Raw genomic sequence first — 17,805 nt, forward strand, 5'->3', positions numbered from 1 at the left:
AGCAGTTGGGGCCGCCTGGCTCGTTGCGAACTGTGTGATGACTATTTCTTCCTAACAAAGACAGCCAACTTCGCCAAACGGGGGATGATTTAACAAAAGCGCATTTGTGAAAAAAGCACAATCGTTGCACGAATGTACCTAACTGAAAAATCATAAATCGGCCAACCTCTAGTGTATATACTTGCGTAGTATTGTTTGTACAGATGAACGTGGTACCTTCAGGCGTTTGGAAATTGCTCCCAAGGATGAACCAGACTTGTGGAGGTTTATAATTTTTTTTGGAGGTCTTGGCTGATTTCTTTTGATTTTCCCATGATGTCAAGCAAAGAGGCACTGAGTTTAATGGTAGGACTTGAAATACAACCACAGGTACACCTCCAATTGACTCAAATGATGTCAATTAGCCTATCAGAAGCTTCTAAAGCCATGACATCATTTTCTGGAATTTTCCGAGCTGTTTAAAGGCACCGTCAACTTAATGTATGTAAACTTTTGACCCACTGGAATTGTGATACAGTGAATTATAAGTGAAATAATCTGCCTGTAAACAATTGTTGGAAAAATTACTTGTGTCATGCACAATTTTTTATTTATTTCACCTTTATTTAACCAGGTAGGCTAGTTGAGAACAAGTTCTCATTTGCAACTGCGACCTGGCACAAAGTAGATGTCCTAACCGACTTGCCAAAACTATGGTTTGTTAACAAGAAATTTGTGGAGTGGTTGAAAAACGTAAACTTCCGACTTCAACTGTATTTAGCATCTTCCGCAAATCATACTAAACAGGGGCGTGATTAGAGCGTTGGGCCAGTAACTGAAAGGTTGCTGGATCGAATCCCCAAGCTGACAAGATAGAAATCTGTCATTCTGCCCCTGAGCAAGGCAGTTAAGCACAGGTGCCGAAAACGTGGATGTCGATTATGGCAGCCCCCCGCACCTCTCTGATTCAGAGGGGTTGGGTTAAATGCGGAAGACACATTTCAGTTGAATGCATTAAGTGTTACAACTGACTAGGTATCCCCCTTTCACCTAAACGGCCTATTATCCTTTAATCCCACCAAAAACAAATCACATTTCTTCTCTGTTGGCCTAACCTTGGTCTGATCGCTTGAGCCACGCGGGGTGAAATCTGACGAGATTCAATCACAAAATGGATTCCACATTTTTTTTTTTTACCTCCTTCCCAGGAGTCTCTGGGACAGCATTTTCAATCAGGATATTACAGTGGTGAGAGGAGGTCAGGAGGCATGAAAATAAGCCGTGGTGAAAATATTCAAGCCGGGGGAAGTACAAACCTGCCGTATCTCCCCAGAGTTCAAGGATATTAGAAGAAAGTTTTCACCGACGCAACAATAGTGGGGAAATGCGAAAGCGGGGGGGGGGGGGGGGGGGTTAGGGGTCAGGGAGCAGATCAAAATGGGGACAAAAACAAATGTCTCGCCCCTGTGTTCAGAGCACCCTGTGTTTTGGCGGTGTAATGGGGAAATTTAAGATGAATACAGTTCATATTCAGTTTACAATTATCAATTATCAAATACTTATCATATTTACATGTTTCCCTTTCTGTAACACACCTGATTTCCAGGGTTCTATGTGTGACACTCATTTGTGTATGGGTTGATGGCCACAACTTGTTACTGAATGTTATGGATTGCATTCATATCTGTTGACAGTGATTGACGCCAGACTGGAGGTACAAGGACAGAGGATACTGATTGCTATTGTATTCTGTGGCACTGTGTGAATCTGTAGCAGCTGACGTTGTGAATTCCTACAAGCCTCTCGGCGGCTGTTTACAGAACATTGGTGCTGTGAGATTAGAACATAACGGCCTGCTTAGAGAAGGCCAGTTAGGCATTTTCTCTGCTTCTGTGCTGGAGGAGGTGTCTGTTGCAACTTGTAATTAAATTAGATTGATTTTGATAGACTTTATCAATGACTGCTCTTCTCTCCCCATCTTGAAATTCCCATTACAGGTGTTAGAGCCGATTTGGACATATTTGTATGAAAGATAGAACATACAGAGCTCCATGTACATTTGTGTAAATATATTAAATATTAATGTATATGATGAAATATTAGGGATGTACCTTTAGAATTTATATTTACCTGATTGAGATATATTCATTTGTTGTTAGTGTAACTTAGTTTTTGCCCCCTCCCCCCCTCTTGCCCATTCATTGTGCTGTAGTAAGTGTGTTAGGATAAAGGCAGGAAGTTGGGCCTTCGGGGGGAGGAGTCTTTGCTAGACGCGGGAGCGGTATAGTTTTTTGACCATACAGACACAGACAGACATACAAACAGGTCATATTATGTATTTTCCATGTCAAGTAATCTCTGATTTAAGTTGGTTGGAGAATCATTTTTTTGTTAGATATAAGAAGAATAAACATTTTTGTTGCACCATATCCCTGGATCTCATTGAATGTTTGGCCGTTTGGAAACCTTGAGTGTGGACTGTATGCGTACGAAACAACCCCGCTTCAGGCTTGGGCAGTGGCTATGGTCAAGAGGAAAGGAAGCCACTACACAGGGAACAAAACATGCTTCCTTGTAGCCTTGTTGATACTGTGTGCGTGTGTGTGTGTGTATGTGTGTGTGTGTGAGAGAGAGAGAGATAAAGGGGGGGGTTGTCCCCTTAGTCAGGCAGCTGAACTAACAACAAAGCTGACGTATCTGGGTCAATCTGAATGTCTAATGGAAGTTGGATCACCACCTCACTAACGCAAGGATGAAAGTCCATGCTAATCAAATTATGTAAAGGACTTTTTAATTAGCTCCCCCTTGTCTCTCCGTGTTCGAAGCGGGCGGGCCGTGGCAGGCGACGACCTTGATTCTGATATCTGAGATGAGGTACACGCCACGGAACTCTGTGGTAGGCAATTAAAAAAGCTCTTGTGAAGTAACTGCGGCCCTGATATCTCCCAGCTCAGCACTCCCCCAATCTTTGGAGCTGAGGGCTAATGGTATTGCCCTGCTTCACCTGGGAAACAAACCTGAACCTGGGCCAAACTCAAAAAGAAGTTAACGGTCTCATGAGCTAAGTACCTCTCTTTGTTGACACGTAATCTGTTGAGTGCCCTTGGAAAGTCATACATCACTCTACGCAGCAACGTTGCTAATAAAACAACTATACAAAACTGAAATGTGATGCAGAAAAATGTGAGATGTTTCTGGGTGTTTATATCTTCATTCAACATAATGTGTGCGGTGTGAAGACCAATCTACGCACTCAGAGTGAATCCTCACACATTCTTTGTGGAGGGGTCTTCCTCGGCACCTGGCTACATGGCTAAGCAGATCTGTGAGTTCTATCCGAGGCATTTAGTCTAGTTTACTCGCACAGAATTTCACAAATCTGGGGGAGGATTGTGTATCAGGGAGTCTTTCCTGGAGAGCAGGAGAATGACAGGATGCTTGCTCCCCTCCCCTCTTTTTGCCTTTGTCTCAGTGAAACACATTTAATATGACGGGCTGTGTAGTATATCCTGGCTTCATTCATGTCACAGGACGGGCTGGAAATATATTGCCCAGTAACATACCTATATGGAGTTCACTATATAGCAAAGACATGGGTCGGTAGGTGACAGCAATATAACTAGTGAGGAGCGAGAGATTAGGGAGGGGGGGGCCTGAAGAGTGATAACCCAGTGAGTTATGGGACTTGAATACATAACACATTCATTGTGTGCGTGCGTGCGTAGCAATGGAGACTTACTGCACTGGTGGCCTTGCAAGATGATGCCCTTGATGGCCAGTAGGCCTCGTTGTCCTGTGCTCACCGCCTCAAAGACAATCTGCAGAGGGGAGGAGAGAAAGAGAGGGAGGTGAGAGGTTGGTAGTAGGCACAAACATAAAGAGCATCCCTAGTGCACTTCCTGTGATCTAGAAAACTGGCCATAGAGAAGGCTCATTTCCTCCCAATGCTCTACACAGTCCCCATCATGGGTTTAAAAGCTTTGGATGGGTGTAAGCATCGGTTGGAGAGAGTCGCCACCATTATTCAATCCATGAGACGGAAAACAGACCGAGATGGCTCCTGTGCTTCCATTCACTGCATGTTGAGTGAGGGAGGAGGGAGAAGCCGGGAAATGATACAGTTTATGGGGCCACGCTAAGCCTTCAAACATGGGGCATGAGTTAGGGGGCTGAGGAATGGGTTACTGTTACCTTTTCCTTGGACTTTCAAAAAATGGGGCCTGCGTCTATGATGACTGGGTCTATTTATATTGCTGAATCATGGCTTCCAGAGAGCAGGCGTTTAGCTATGAGGTACGTTCTATCGGCTGGGTTCCCATCTCCTCTTTATAAGATCTGCTTTATCAGTGCTGTTTCATTCTGAGCTCAACCATGTTTTCACTACTGGTGTGAGAAAGAGTTTAAAGGTGAACACATCATAAAGATATGACCTAAACCATTTGAAATTATGTCTGCTCCTCCACTTCCCAGTAGAGCGATGTCTGCTCCTCCACTTCCCAGTAGAGCGATGTCTGCTCCTCCACTTCCCAGTAGAGCGATGTCTGCTCCTCCACTTCCCAGTAGAGCGATGTCTGCTCCTCCACTTCCCAGTAGAGCGATGTCTGCTCCTCCACTTCCCAGTAGAGCGATGTCTGCTCCTCCACTTCCCAGTAGAGCGATGTCTGCTCCTCCACTTCCCAGTAGAGCGATGTCTGCTCCTCCACTTCCCAGTAGAGCGATGTCTGCTCCTCCACTTCCCAATAGAGCGATGTCTGCTCCTCCACTTCCCAGTAGAGCGATGTCTGCTCCTCCACTTCCCAGTAGAGCGATGTCTGCTCCTCCACTTCCCAGTAGAGCGATGTCTGCTCCTCCATTTCCCAGTAGAGCGATGTCTGCTCCTCCATTTCCCAGTAGAGCGATGTCTGCTTCTCTATTTCCCCAATGCTGTTGGGTTGTTACAACCCCCCCCCACCATGGCCCTTATCTCTCAGGATGCAGCTGGTTAAAGACGCAGGGGCCGCCTTCCTGTTCATGCTGAGCAGAGGTTCTGGCACCCTGCCCACCCCACTTGGTTTACTGTACATCAGAGCCCTTCCATTGGTCAGAAAGCAGAGCGGCAGGACCTCTTTCCTGTGATCCTCCCTCCCTCCTCTTTATCACTCAGTCAATGGCTGTGATCTATTCCATGAAGTTGTTCCCTCCCCTTTGCCCTAGTTCCCTCCCCTTTGCCCTAGTTCCCCCCCCTTCACGGATGTGAGACAACTGGACAGCTGTAAAGAATACTGATGCCTAGTTAAGGTCGCCATATTGTTCTTAACCTATCAGGTCCCGTTTTGTTCAGTGATGGGGAGTGAACAAGGGCAGAAGGGAACAACTTCCTGGTATGAAGCGCGGCCACTAAGTCAACCCTGAGTATCTGACTTGACTCGGTCATAGAAGACAGAAATGAGGTCAAGCGAGACAATAGGTCCGTTGGCTATGGATGGCAAGTGTCTAGTTAAGATCAAAACTGAAAAGCCCCCGCCATGGAAGTCACAGTGTTCAAAGTTTCCGAAACAGCAAAAACAAACACTTAAGATAACAGAACTATGTGGGGCCCAGATATGAGGTCAGTTGATGCAAGAACACCCAAACCAAAACAAATGTCTGGGTAGACAGAGGCAAGAGTGTCAAATGAAACTGATCAAATAAAATGTGTTTCCTTGTACTCTAAACAGTCAAAGGGGGGCTTACATTCCTTGTTATTCATTATTCACTGTGCATTTATTCCTAGTGTCACTATTTCTGCTACTATTATTTTATCTTTATCTCTGCATTGTTGGAAAAGGACCCGTAAGTAAGCATCACTGTTAGTCTACACCTGTTGTTTATGAAGCATTTGACAAATAAAATGTGATTTGTGATCTAAGCAGCATACGTCCCAAGGACAAATCAATTTAGAGGAGATTGCAACGCTATAGGCTACACTTTATATCCAGCTCCCATTCTACCCATGATTATGTTCAAACTCCTTCAATACAGCAGACACAGTGAGGTAGACAGCATCAAAACAACACCCTATTCCCTATATAGGGCCCTGGTCAAAAGTAGGGAATAGGGAACCATTTAGGACACAAACCCTAGGCCTCACAGCTGTGTGCATGCACACCTCATATCAGTCTGATGTCCAAAGCCCAGAACTGGATGTCGAAATGATCTTTACTCCATTCCTCAAGCCTACCACATCAGCTGAAGTAGGATGTATTGTTGAGGGACCATACCTAGTCCAATGGAACCTGCTTAAAAATGGCCTTTTCTGTGTGTGTTACCATGGAGGACCCAAACACACTAGTCCCAATGCACCGCAAACAAAGAGGATGAAAATGAGTCATTAGCCACAAGATAACATTGTTGAGCTGAGGCCAAACGAGATGCCTTTATTAAAACCATTCAAATGGGTTTTAATAGACTTCCATCCCTCTCCTCCTCTCTCTCGCTTCCTTTTGAGCGACGGCAGACGCCTCGGCCGCTAATTATGCCTTTACGAGGGCCTAATTTTCAAAAAGGAAATGAAAAGTAAACACCAGAGTGTGAAATGTCACGACGTGCCGCAGAGGTAATTAAATCTCAGGTTGTTAATGTTTGTCGCCGTGGTGATGCTAAGCAACCTGCTCGACCCCGGCGGACCCCCAAACACCCCTCCCTCCCCCGCCTCCTCCCGCCCCCCCCCCCCTCCCCCTCCTCCTCCTCATGCCCTCGTGTTTTGGTTTATCTCCTACATTAGCTGCATCTCGTTAATGAGCTCAATTAGCCATGAAAACGTTCATGTGGTTAGTGGGTGCTGGAGAACTAAGTTTGCTTTTCTTTTGCATAATGCGGAATCTAAAGTGAGTAGTGCTCCTCTGGTGTTCGTGTTTATTACTTTACTACATGTTGTCCTTAGTGGAACATCAGATTCTCCACATCTTTTACAAAATGTGTTGTCAGTAAGTTTTTGAAACTTCCTAAGAACAAAAGGCTGATCTCATGCATAATAACAGATGTAGAAGAGAAGACCCTCCTGGTTCTCTTACCCTCCCTCTCCCTCACTTGCGCCCAACCTCCGCCCTCCCTCCCTAGCACCCAGCCTCCCTCCCTAGAGCCCAGCCTCCCTCCCTAGAGCCCAGCCTCCCTCCCTAGAGCCCAGCCTCCCTCCCTAGAGCCCAGCCTCCCTCCCTAGCGCCCAGCCTCCCTCCCTAGCGCCCAGCCTCCCTGATTAAATAATTATGCTATGTTGCCAGTGTTCCTTTACAGTTCACCTGGTAATTGTGATTGTGTCTCTAAATGGAATTGGAATAACAGAGCAGGCAGAGATGAACGACGCAAAATGTCAGGATCAAGATCAGAGTATGACGGTCTGAAGAAGGAAATTACCATATTCGAAATGCAAGGCGTTATCCAATTAAACGTTTCTCAAGAGCGACCCAAACATTGCTATGTAACAAGACCTGTGCTGATGGACTGGCAGTGTAAACGGAGTGGAGAGAGAACCATATGCTGTAATTACAAATAAGTGACAAAGTAGGTTCTGTATTTCAGGTGGTTTTCATTTTGATAAAAACTAAATATACTGTGCAATTACAGAAACCCCATAATTACTTGCTAAATTGTCATTAGGTGTAGAGCTTTGAAGAGGACACTTTTTCATTGTTAATCTGAGAGGGTAACAACAAGTCACAATTTTGCATTCCTCGCAAATTATGCTCAGTGTCATTTCTCTGGATGTCGGAGTCGAGCGAGAGAGTCTCCTTCTGCCCAGTGCCTCTGAGGAACAGGTGGAGGTGATTTCTCTGGGGAACAGGTGGAGGTGATTTCTCTGGGGAACAGGTAGAGGTGATTTCTCTGGGGAACAGGTAGAGGTGATTTCTCTGGGGAACAGGTAGAGGTGATTTCTCTGGGGAACAGGTAGAGGTGATTTCTCTGGGGAACAGGTAGAGGTGATTTCTCTGGGGAACAGGTAGAGGTGATTTCTCTGGGGAACAGGTAGAGATGATTTCTCTGGGGAACAGGTAGAGGTGATTTCTCTGGGGAACAGGTAGAGGTGATTTCTCTGGGGAACAGGTAGAGGTGATTTCTCTGGGGAACAGGTAGAGGTGATTTCTCTGGGGAACAGGTAGAGGTGATTTCTCTGGGGAACAGGTAGAGGTGATTTCTCTGGGGAACAGGTGGAGGTGATTTCTCTGGGGAACAGGTGGAGGTGATTTCTCTGGGGAACAGGTGGAGGTGATTTCTCTGGGGAACAGGTGGAGGTGATTTCTCTGGGGAACAGGTGGAGGTGATTTCTCTGGGGAACAGGTGGAGGTGATTTCTCTGGGGAACAGGTGGAGGTGATTTCTCTGGGGAACAGGTGGAGGTGATTTCTCTGGGGAACAGGTGGAGGTGATTTCTCTGGGGAACAGGTGGAGGTGATTTCTCTGTGGAACAGGTGGAGGTGATTTCTCTGGGGAACAGGTAGAGGTGATTTCTCTGTGGAACAGGTGGAGGTGATTTCTCTGGGGAACAGGTGGAGGTGATTTCTCTGGGGAACAGGTGGAGGTGATTTCTCTGGGGAACAGGTGGAGGTGATTTCTCTGGGGAACAGGTGGAGGTGATTTCTCTGGGGAACAGGTGGAGGTGATTTCTCTGGGGAACAGGTGGAGGTGATTTCTCTGGGGAACAGGTGGAGGTGATTTCTCTGGGGAACAGGTAGAGGTGATTTCTCTGGGGAACAGGTGGAGGTGATTTCTCTGGGGAACAGGTGGAGGTGATTTCTCTGGGGAACAGGTGGAGGTGATTTCTCTGGGGAACAGGTGGAGGTGATTTCTCTGGGGAACAGGTGGAGGTGATTTCTCTGGGGAACAGGTGGAGGTGATTTCTCTGGGGAACAGGTGGAGGTGATTTCTCTGGGGAACAGGTGGAGGTGATTTCTCTGGGGAACAGGTGGAGGTGATTTCTCTGGGGAACAGGTGGAGGTGATTTCTCTGGGGAACAGGTGGAGGTGATTTCTCTGGGGAACAGGTGGAGGTGATTTCTCTGGGGAACAGGTAGAGGTGATTTCTCTGGGGAACAGGTAGAGGTGATTTCTCTGGGGAACAGGTAGAGGTGATTTCTCTGGGGAACAGGTAGAGGTGATTTCTCTGGGGAACAGGTAGAGGTGATTTCTCTGGGGAACAGGTAGAGGTGATTTCTCTGGGGAACAGGTAGAGGTGATTTCTCTGGGGAACAGGTAGAGGTGATTTCTCTGGGGAACAGGTAGAGGTGATTTCTCTGGGGAACAGGTAGAGGTGATTTCTCTGGGGAACAGGTAGAGGTGATTTCTCTGGGGAACAGGTAGAGGTGATTTCTCTGGGGAACAGGTAGAGGTGATTTCTCTGGGGAACAGGTAGAGGTGATTTCTCTGGGGAACAGGTAGAGGTGATTTCTCTGGGGAACAGGTAGAGGTGATTTCTCTGGGGAACAGGTGGAGGTGATTTCTCTGGGGAACAGGTAGAGGTGATTTCTCTGGGGAACAGGTAGAGGTGATTTCTCTGGGGAACAGGTAGAGGTGATTTCTCTGGGGAACAGGTAGAGGTGATTTCTCTGGGGAACAGGTAGAGGTGATTTCTCTGGGGAACAGGTAGAGGTGATTTCTCTGGGGAACAGGTAGAGGTGATTTCTCTGGGGAAACGTGGAGAAGTATTTATCCCTCTTCCCCATCAGTCTCTCGAAGGGAAAACCCCACAGGCCTGTGTGTGTTTCCATTGTGTCAGCACTGGCAATGCTGACCCTGCGCGCGCGCGCGCGTGTCTGTGACCCTGTGTGGGAGGAAACCAAACATTTGGTGTGAGCGGTAATTTCCTGGGCTGGAAATCCGCAGCTCTGCAGCCTGAGAGTGATGCTAGAAAGTGATTTGACCTCCAGAGACCTTGGGAGAATGTATCTACTGTACTGCCATAGAGCTGCAATGACAACACATGGACTCTAACAGAGTTGAATATTATTATGCCATGCTAATGGGCGGTGTTTAAAAATGGATCTCTTGCTGGGAACATGTCTGATGGGTTCTCATCTCCACCTGCATTACCTCTACATCAGTTTGGATGTACAGCCCCCCAGAGCAAAACAACACTGTCTACCGTTTCCTACCTGGCCACAGTACAACAGGACTTTGACTTGAACAAAACATTACATTTCCTGAACAGTAGGGCCCTTAAAGACAACCATACCCCCTGTTCTATGTGCCCTTTTAATAGCCCCATTCCCATCTTACTAACCCCCACCCCATTCCCATCTTACTAACCCCCACCCTATTCCCATCTTACTAACCCCCACCCCATCTTACTAACCCCCTCCCCCATCTTACTAACCCCCTCCCCCATCTTACTAACCCCCTCCCCCATCTTACTAACCCCCTCCCCCATCTTACTAACCCCCTCCCCCATCTTACTAACCCCTACCTCCTGCCCCATCTTACTAACCCCCTGCCCCATTTTACTAACCCCCTGCCCCATTAAAGACAACCATACCCCCTGTTCTATGTGCCCTTTTAATAGCCCCATCCCCATCTAACTAATCTTACTAACCCCCTCCCCCATCTTACTAACCCTCTCCCCATCTTTCTAACCCCCTCCCCATCTTACTAACCCCCTGCCCCATCTTACTAACCCCCTGCCCCATCTTACTAACCCCCTGCCCCATCTTACTAACCCCCTGCCCCATCTTACTAACCCCCCTGCCCCATCTTACTAACCCCCCTGCCCCATCTTACTAACCCCCCTGCCCCATCTTACTAACCCCCCTACCCCATCTTACTAACCCCCTCCCCCATCTTACTAACCCCCTCCCCCATCTTACTAAACCCCTCCCCCATCTTACTAACCCCCTCCCCCATCTTACTAACCCCTACTTCCTGCCCCATCTTACTAACCCCCTGCCCCATTTTACTAACCCCCTGCCCCATCTTACTAACCCCCTGCCCCATCTTACTAACCCCCTGCCCCATCTTACTAACCCCCACCTCCTGCCCCATCTTACTAACCCCCACCTCCTGCCCCATCTTACTAACCCCCACCTCCTGCCCCATCTTACTAACCCCCACCCCCTACCCCATCTTACTAACCCCCAACCCCTGCCCCATCTTACTAACCCCCACCTCATTTTACTAACCCCCATCCCTCGCCCCATCTTACTAAACCCCTCCCCCAGCTTACTAACTCCCTCCCTCAGCCCCATCTTACTAACCCCCTCCCCCAGCCCCATCTTACTAACCCCCTCCCCCAGCCCCATCTTACTAACCCCCTCCCCCAGCCCCATCTTACTAACCCCCATCTCTCGCCCCATCTTACTAACTCCCTCCCCCAGCCCCATCTTACTAACCCCCACCCCAATCTTACTAACCCCCATCCCTCGCCCCATCTTACTAACCCCCTCCCCCAGACCCATCTTACTAACCCCCTCGCCCATCTTACTAACCCCCTCGCCCATCTTACTAACCCCCTCGCCCATCTTACTAACCCCCTCGCCCATCTTACTAACCCCCATCTTACTAACCCCCATCTTACTAACCCCCATCTTACTAACCCCCATCTTACTAACCCCCATCTTACTAACCCCCATCTTACTAACCCCCATCTTACTAACCCCCATCTTACTAACCCCCATCTTACTAACCCCCTCAGCCCCATCCCCATCCCATCTTACTAACCCCCTCCCCCATCTTACTAACCCCCTCAGCACCATCCCCATCTTACTAACCCCCACCACCCGCCCCATCTTACTAACCCCCACCACCATCCCCATCTTACTAACCCCCCAGCCCCATCCCCATCTTACTAACCCCCCAGCAACCATCTTACTAACCCCCCAGCAACCATCTTACTAACCCCCCAGCAACCATCTTACTAACCCCCTCCCCCTTATTTATATAGCCCTTCTTACATCAGCTGATATCTCAAAGTGCTGTACAGAAACCCAGCCTAAAACCCCAAACAGCAAGCAATGCAGGTGTAGAAGCACGGTGGCTAGGAAAAACTCCCTAGAAAGGCCAAAACCTAGGAAGAAACCTAGAGAGGAACCAGGCTATGAGGGGTGGCCAGTCCTCTTCTGGCTGTGCTGGGTGGAGATTATAACAGAACATGGCCAAGATGTTCAAATGTTCATAAATGACCAGCATGGTCAAATAATAATAATCACAGTAGTTGTCGAGGGTGCAGCAAGTCAGCACCTCAGGAGTAAATGTCAGTTGGCTTTTCATAGCCGATCATTAAGAGTATCTCTACCGCTCCTGCGGTCTCTAGAGAGTTGAAAACAGCAGGTCTGGGACAGGTAGCACGTCCGGTGAACAGGTCAGTGTTCCACTAACCCCCGCCCCATCTTACTAACCCCCACCCCCAGCTCCATCTTACTAACCCCCACCCCCAGCCTCATCTTACTAACCCCCACCCCCAGCCTCATCTTACTAACCCCCACCCCCAGCCTCATCTTACTAACCCCCACCCCCAGCCTCATCTTACTAACCCCCACCCCCAGCCTCATCTTACTAACCCCCACCCCCAGCTCCATCTTACTAACCCCCACCCCCAGCCTCATCTTACTAACCACCACCCCCAGCCTCATCTTACTAACCCCCACCCCCAGCTCCATCTTACTAACCCCCACCCCCAGCTCCATCTTACTAACCCCCACCCCCAGCCTCATCTTACTAACCCCCACCCCCAGCCTCATCTTACTAACCCCCACCCCCAGCCTCATCTTACTAACCCCCACCCCCAGCCTCATCTTACTAACCCCCACCCCCAGCCTCATCTTACTAACCCCCACCCCCAGCCTCATCTTACTAACCCCCACCCCCAGCCTCATCTTACTAACCCCCACCCCCAGCCTCATCTTACTAACCCCCACCCCCAGCCTCATCTTACTAACCCCCACCCCCAGCTCCATCTTACTAACCCCCACCCCCAGCCTCATCTTACTAACCACCACCCCCAGCCTCATCTTACTAACCTCCCAGCCCCATCTTACTAACCCCATCCCCATCTTACTAACCCCCATCCCAAGAGCCATCCCCAACTTAATAACCCCCATCCACATCTTACTAACCCCCATCCCCATCTCACCTGGTAGAAGTTGGGCCAGAAGGTGCTGACAGCCAGCTCCACCTGGCGCCAGGTGGGGTAGGCGGGGCCGGAGGCGTTCCACACGGGGATGCCCAGCGGACTGTTGTTCTCCTTAATGTAGATGTTGAGCTGGCCCGGGTTGGCGCCCTCGCGCTGGCCCGCCACATAGTACTGGAAGATGATGCAGTGGGTGTCGTTCTCTTTGAGCTGAGGCATGAGCAGCTGGGCCTTCTGGCCCGAGGAACGTCCGCTGGTGTTGACCATCATGAAGGCTGAACCTTGGGGGGGAAAGAGAGAGGAGGGTTAGTCAGTGAAACTACTAAACACACTAATACCTATAAATGACTTGAATAAACTTGACTAGAAATCAAGTGCATTTAAGATGTCACCGATTCAAACCGTTTTAAATGAGCATGAGTTGCACTGCTAAATCATGACAATTATTTATGTCCTAAATATGAATTAGAAGGGGAGGTAATCCAGTAGACACAGTTTCTGAACGGCCATGTCATGGACACATATTTGACAGTTGGAGGTAGATACAGTAAAATAGGTGCTGCTTTCAAGGATTTACGTATGGCCTAATCAGCAGGCTATGTGTTTGTAGAAGATAACCTGGCCAGCTGTTGGATTCAGAAACAGGAAAATATGACATCAACACATGGAACACAGCACATACTGTACGTTAATTACTGTATCCAAATCTACCACTTCACCACTGACGTGATTATGGCAACACTAAATTAAGGTTTGTTGATACGTTAACAAAGCCTGTATACTTCATAACAAGACCATGACAAAGGAAACAGGGGTGAAGAGAAGATAAAGGGGATAAGAAGATGTCCGCCTCAGTCAGAACAACAGTTAATGAATAACCACAACGTAACATTAAGAGAACCTCTCACTAGTCAGCATGGGTTGCCAGGATGGGACTCAGTCATACAATCAATAGAACGGGCTTTGAACCTCTAACCATGGCAACTTGAATGGGGATTCCCATTATATTCCTTCTATTTCTTTGACTGAGTCACTAGTCAGTATGGGTTGCCGGAGATGGGAGAGGTTCTCTTAATGTCACGTTGCGGTTATTCATTAACTGTTGTTCTGACTGAGGCGGACATCTTCTTTTCCCCTTTATCTTCTCTTCACCCCTTGTTTCCTCTGCCATGGTTAGGAGGTTCCAAGCCCCTTCTATTCATTATATTTCTATGCTCTGGGTCCTCTCCGTGGACGAAGCTTTGAAAGACCCTGGCGTGCTCGCAGCTCATTTAAAAGGGCCGTTTCAACACTTTTTTTAATGGGCAAAAAGCGGAGCGTGGTGTTTGTTTTACTGCAAAAGCCCCTCGGCCATTGTTCTGGCTCGTCTACTAGGTGTTCATTATCTACACAAACTGGTATTCCCGAGCTGAGATAGAGTCTATATTTCTCTCTACAGTAGCTACTGTGTATATGCCCATTGTTGTTTCTTTCTAAAAAATAAGTGTGATGTACAAAACTAACAGGGAGATTGAGTGTAGGAGTGGAATGTACGGCCCACCAACAATGAATCAGAATTCTCATTGAAATTCTCCTCACTAAGTGCAGTATGCCCAAACAGCACAGTGGCGAATCTGAAAGTCTCAAGTGTCACTAATGTATACAGCTCCATTACTTCTATTTATATATTTTTATGCTTTTCCTTACTGAAGGTTCAGTCGCTAACGGCCCCCGTCATGCCCTAAAAGCCTAGACGATGGGGATAGTGAAGGATTTAGGGGGGGTTCATAGAGATCCCAGGCACATTGATCCTGAGTGGAGAAGAGAACAGGGAAGGGACCACTTTGTCCTTGGCCTTCCTTCCCCACTTCCATTAAAGCCTGTAGAACGCTCTCTGCCATGGCAACGTTGAAGTGCCCAGTACATAGGGCTTCAGCGTCTCATCGGCAGAACTCTCATTAGTCCATTTGTGCTCCAGCGTTGGCCTTCCAGGGCTAGAGTGCAGAGCGGAAGGAGGAGTGGGAGGAATCGATATGGTCTGGAGGTAGTGAAGGGTACACCACGGACAAATCCAGGAGCAACAAATGGACGCCCTTGACCACACCACTTTTAGGGTTGAGGACCGTTGTTGAAAAATTTCAAAAATTCTCAATTTCCAAGCCAGTACCTATGATGGCGAAAGGGTTGGCGAAACAAGAACAGTTTGCTTTGAATGGATGTCTGGCGATAATCGGAAGACCACGTTGGGACAAAGAACGTTGTTTATGTATATTTTGTCCAATTTAAAACAGAGCCGTGGCCTTAAAATTCAACCTCTTCCTACTGTTTGCAATGCTCGGAAGGATCTGAGGCCTTCAACCTAGAAGTGGTGAACAAGAGACACGTTGAAGAGCTCTATACATGCAACAAGTTTTACTGTAGTTGTCGCTCCAGCTTGTCATCCAAGGTGAGTCAGTCCCTCGCGCCAGGGTCATCCGCCGGCCTCTTTGTAATTACACATCAAACTATGACCCAACGATTGTACCTCCCTCTCCCTGGCTGTAGTATTAATAAGACAGAGGCTGCCCTCCTGTGACGTGTCCATTATTGTGCACTAAAATGCGCCTTTTCCCACTTAATTCAGATTAAATTGCAGATCAGGGTGTTAAATGTGCACCCTCCCCTCTCATTTCCCAAGCAAATCTTGCCTATGGCCTGCAGCTACGAGAGGGGTAATTTGATCTTCCATAATAATGATGGAATTGTGTTAAGGAGCCCAGACAACTCAGGCAGTCTCTGGGATTGTGTTTAAGGTTGATAAAAACTGTAGTGTGGTGGGGGGGGGGGGGGGGGGGGGGGGGGGGGGGGTAATCCTTTTTAGAATTGGCGGTTCCCCCTCTCCATTAGAAATTTCTTTAAACCACTGGGCTCATAGTTGGCATCAACGTCCGTTTAGTCATTTCATGGGTATGAGAGCTCACTGCTCACCAAAAGACCCTTGTAAATCGGTTCAATCTGACTTCTGGCTATACATACTCACTACTACACTCGAGATAGGCTCATATGCTCCCTGTTGCTTCTACCGAACACACAGATATGATATCTTCTGATGACAGACATCATCCAACACCCAGGCCACAACCAAAACCCAAATCCATTCCCAATGCCACGCTACACTCTTGACCTCAAAAACTCAGAACTCTGTCGCCCCTGGCGATGAACACACCAGTACATCTGCCAATGATAACGACCAAGCTCGAGGCACAGCACCGGTTCCCATGGCCACCAGATCACCGGCGTCAACGATTTCTTCCAATTAATTTCATATTCCAATGTTTCTCGCATGGTTGCTGGTTGTTAGTACACAGGAAGACTGAAGAGTACGGAGCTGGGTCATTATAAAGTATGTTGGCAAGTTCATTGCCAAGATAAAAATGACAAAATGGTATTTGTAGATACAGTTTAGGAAAGTGATCCAGTTCATAATTTTCTTGACAGCCTTGTCAGAAAAACACTGCTCCCTCAAGGGATTCAGTCTTTCATAACTCGTAAATTAACTTCCATCACCAATCGTTGACATGATATCTAAACTATGCCTTTTAATTACTAGAGTCCTCTCTAATGTGCCTTCAGAGCATAGCGGTAAGCTGCATTTTAGCCTTCCGTTTGGCATAACTCCTGTGCCATGATCAGAAGCACAATTTATGTCCTTTCCAACTCACTATATATATATTTGTTCACAAGACCAATAGAAAAGAGGGACACCCTTTCATAAGTGGAGGCACATGCTCTTCCTGGTTGCCTAGAAACAACTACTGAAACAACAGAGCACCTTTCAAGGGATTGTTTGCCCCTTTCATGTTGTCCTTTATCTCTCTCTCTTTTGATATACGTTTTATTTTCAGAGCTGTCATATTCCAGGGGGAAAAGAAACAGACGAGACAAGGAGGCAATGTTGCGCCATTTGAATTTCATAGACAAAAGTTGACTCCCTCTGAGAGAGAATATGGGGTGCTCAAGGTCATCTGAAGTGATATGAGGTCCTAGAATATAAAGTGTTCTGGAATATTCCATCTCTGTTTCTTCAAGACTCCACACTGCTTGTGTTGATATAGGAATGCCATTTGTTAAAATAAGTTGTTTTACTGCTAATAATGTTTGAGTATTTTGTTATGATCAATTATTCACCAACCTGTATTTCCAGGTGGCATGAAATAAAATCTTCTGACTACACAAGCATCTTCAGTTAGCTCAACTTAACAGTATTTGGAGTATAAAAGTTGCATGAGAGCAAGTTAACACACTTCCAGATTTCACTCAACTTTGCATTTGTGACACTTATAAAGCTCCATCCATTCATGATTCTTGTAAAAACCTTGTGCTGTGTGTGTGTGTGTGTGTGTGTGAGAGAGTTATGATCTCAGGTATCAGCCTCCTCTACTGCCAGGTGGTCTGGAACTGAATCCAGTTGCTAAGCTCTCCGATACACTTGAGAGTTTAGTGGCACCAACCATGTGAGAAATGTGAAAAAAGACCATTATGCCTGCATTCTAACTAATGGAATTGGCATGGGAAGAACATTACACACCTGGCATGTGCCGTTCCTGTCCCTTAGAGTTATAAAACTGTCTTTTTCAGCCGTGGAAATAAAGGAGGCTATCTGTTGGCGATATGTCTGCTACAAGTATTCTGTCACCCAATCAGGAACTCCACTGGCATCATTTGTATTGTTGCACTGGCTGATGACAATCGCTAACCGACACAGATGACTTTACCCTTGGTGCTCAAGGGTTTCCGGAGA

General features: G+C 47.4%; 1 protein-coding gene across 3 annotated transcripts in view; it reads right to left on the reverse strand.

Annotated features, from left to right (window-relative positions):
- LOC120028099 (receptor-type tyrosine-protein phosphatase mu-like) overlaps positions 1-17,805 on the reverse strand; it is a 305,294-nt gene that overhangs the window by 193,545 nt on the left and 93,944 nt on the right. For all 3 annotated transcript variants that reach the window (XM_038973267.1, XM_038973266.1, XM_038973265.1), the window contains exons 3-4: positions 13,050-13,327; positions 3,719-3,797 (exon numbers count right to left, since the gene is read on the reverse strand). In XM_038973267.1, the coding sequence (XP_038829195.1) occupies positions 3,719-3,797; positions 13,050-13,327 (357 nt within the window). The remainder of the gene's footprint in view (positions 1-3,718; positions 3,798-13,049; positions 13,328-17,805) is intronic.

The sequence above is a fragment of the Salvelinus namaycush genome, chromosome 33, assembly GCF_016432855.1.
Source record: "Salvelinus namaycush isolate Seneca chromosome 33, SaNama_1.0, whole genome shotgun sequence".
NCBI lineage: Eukaryota > Metazoa > Chordata > Actinopteri > Salmoniformes > Salmonidae > Salvelinus > Salvelinus namaycush.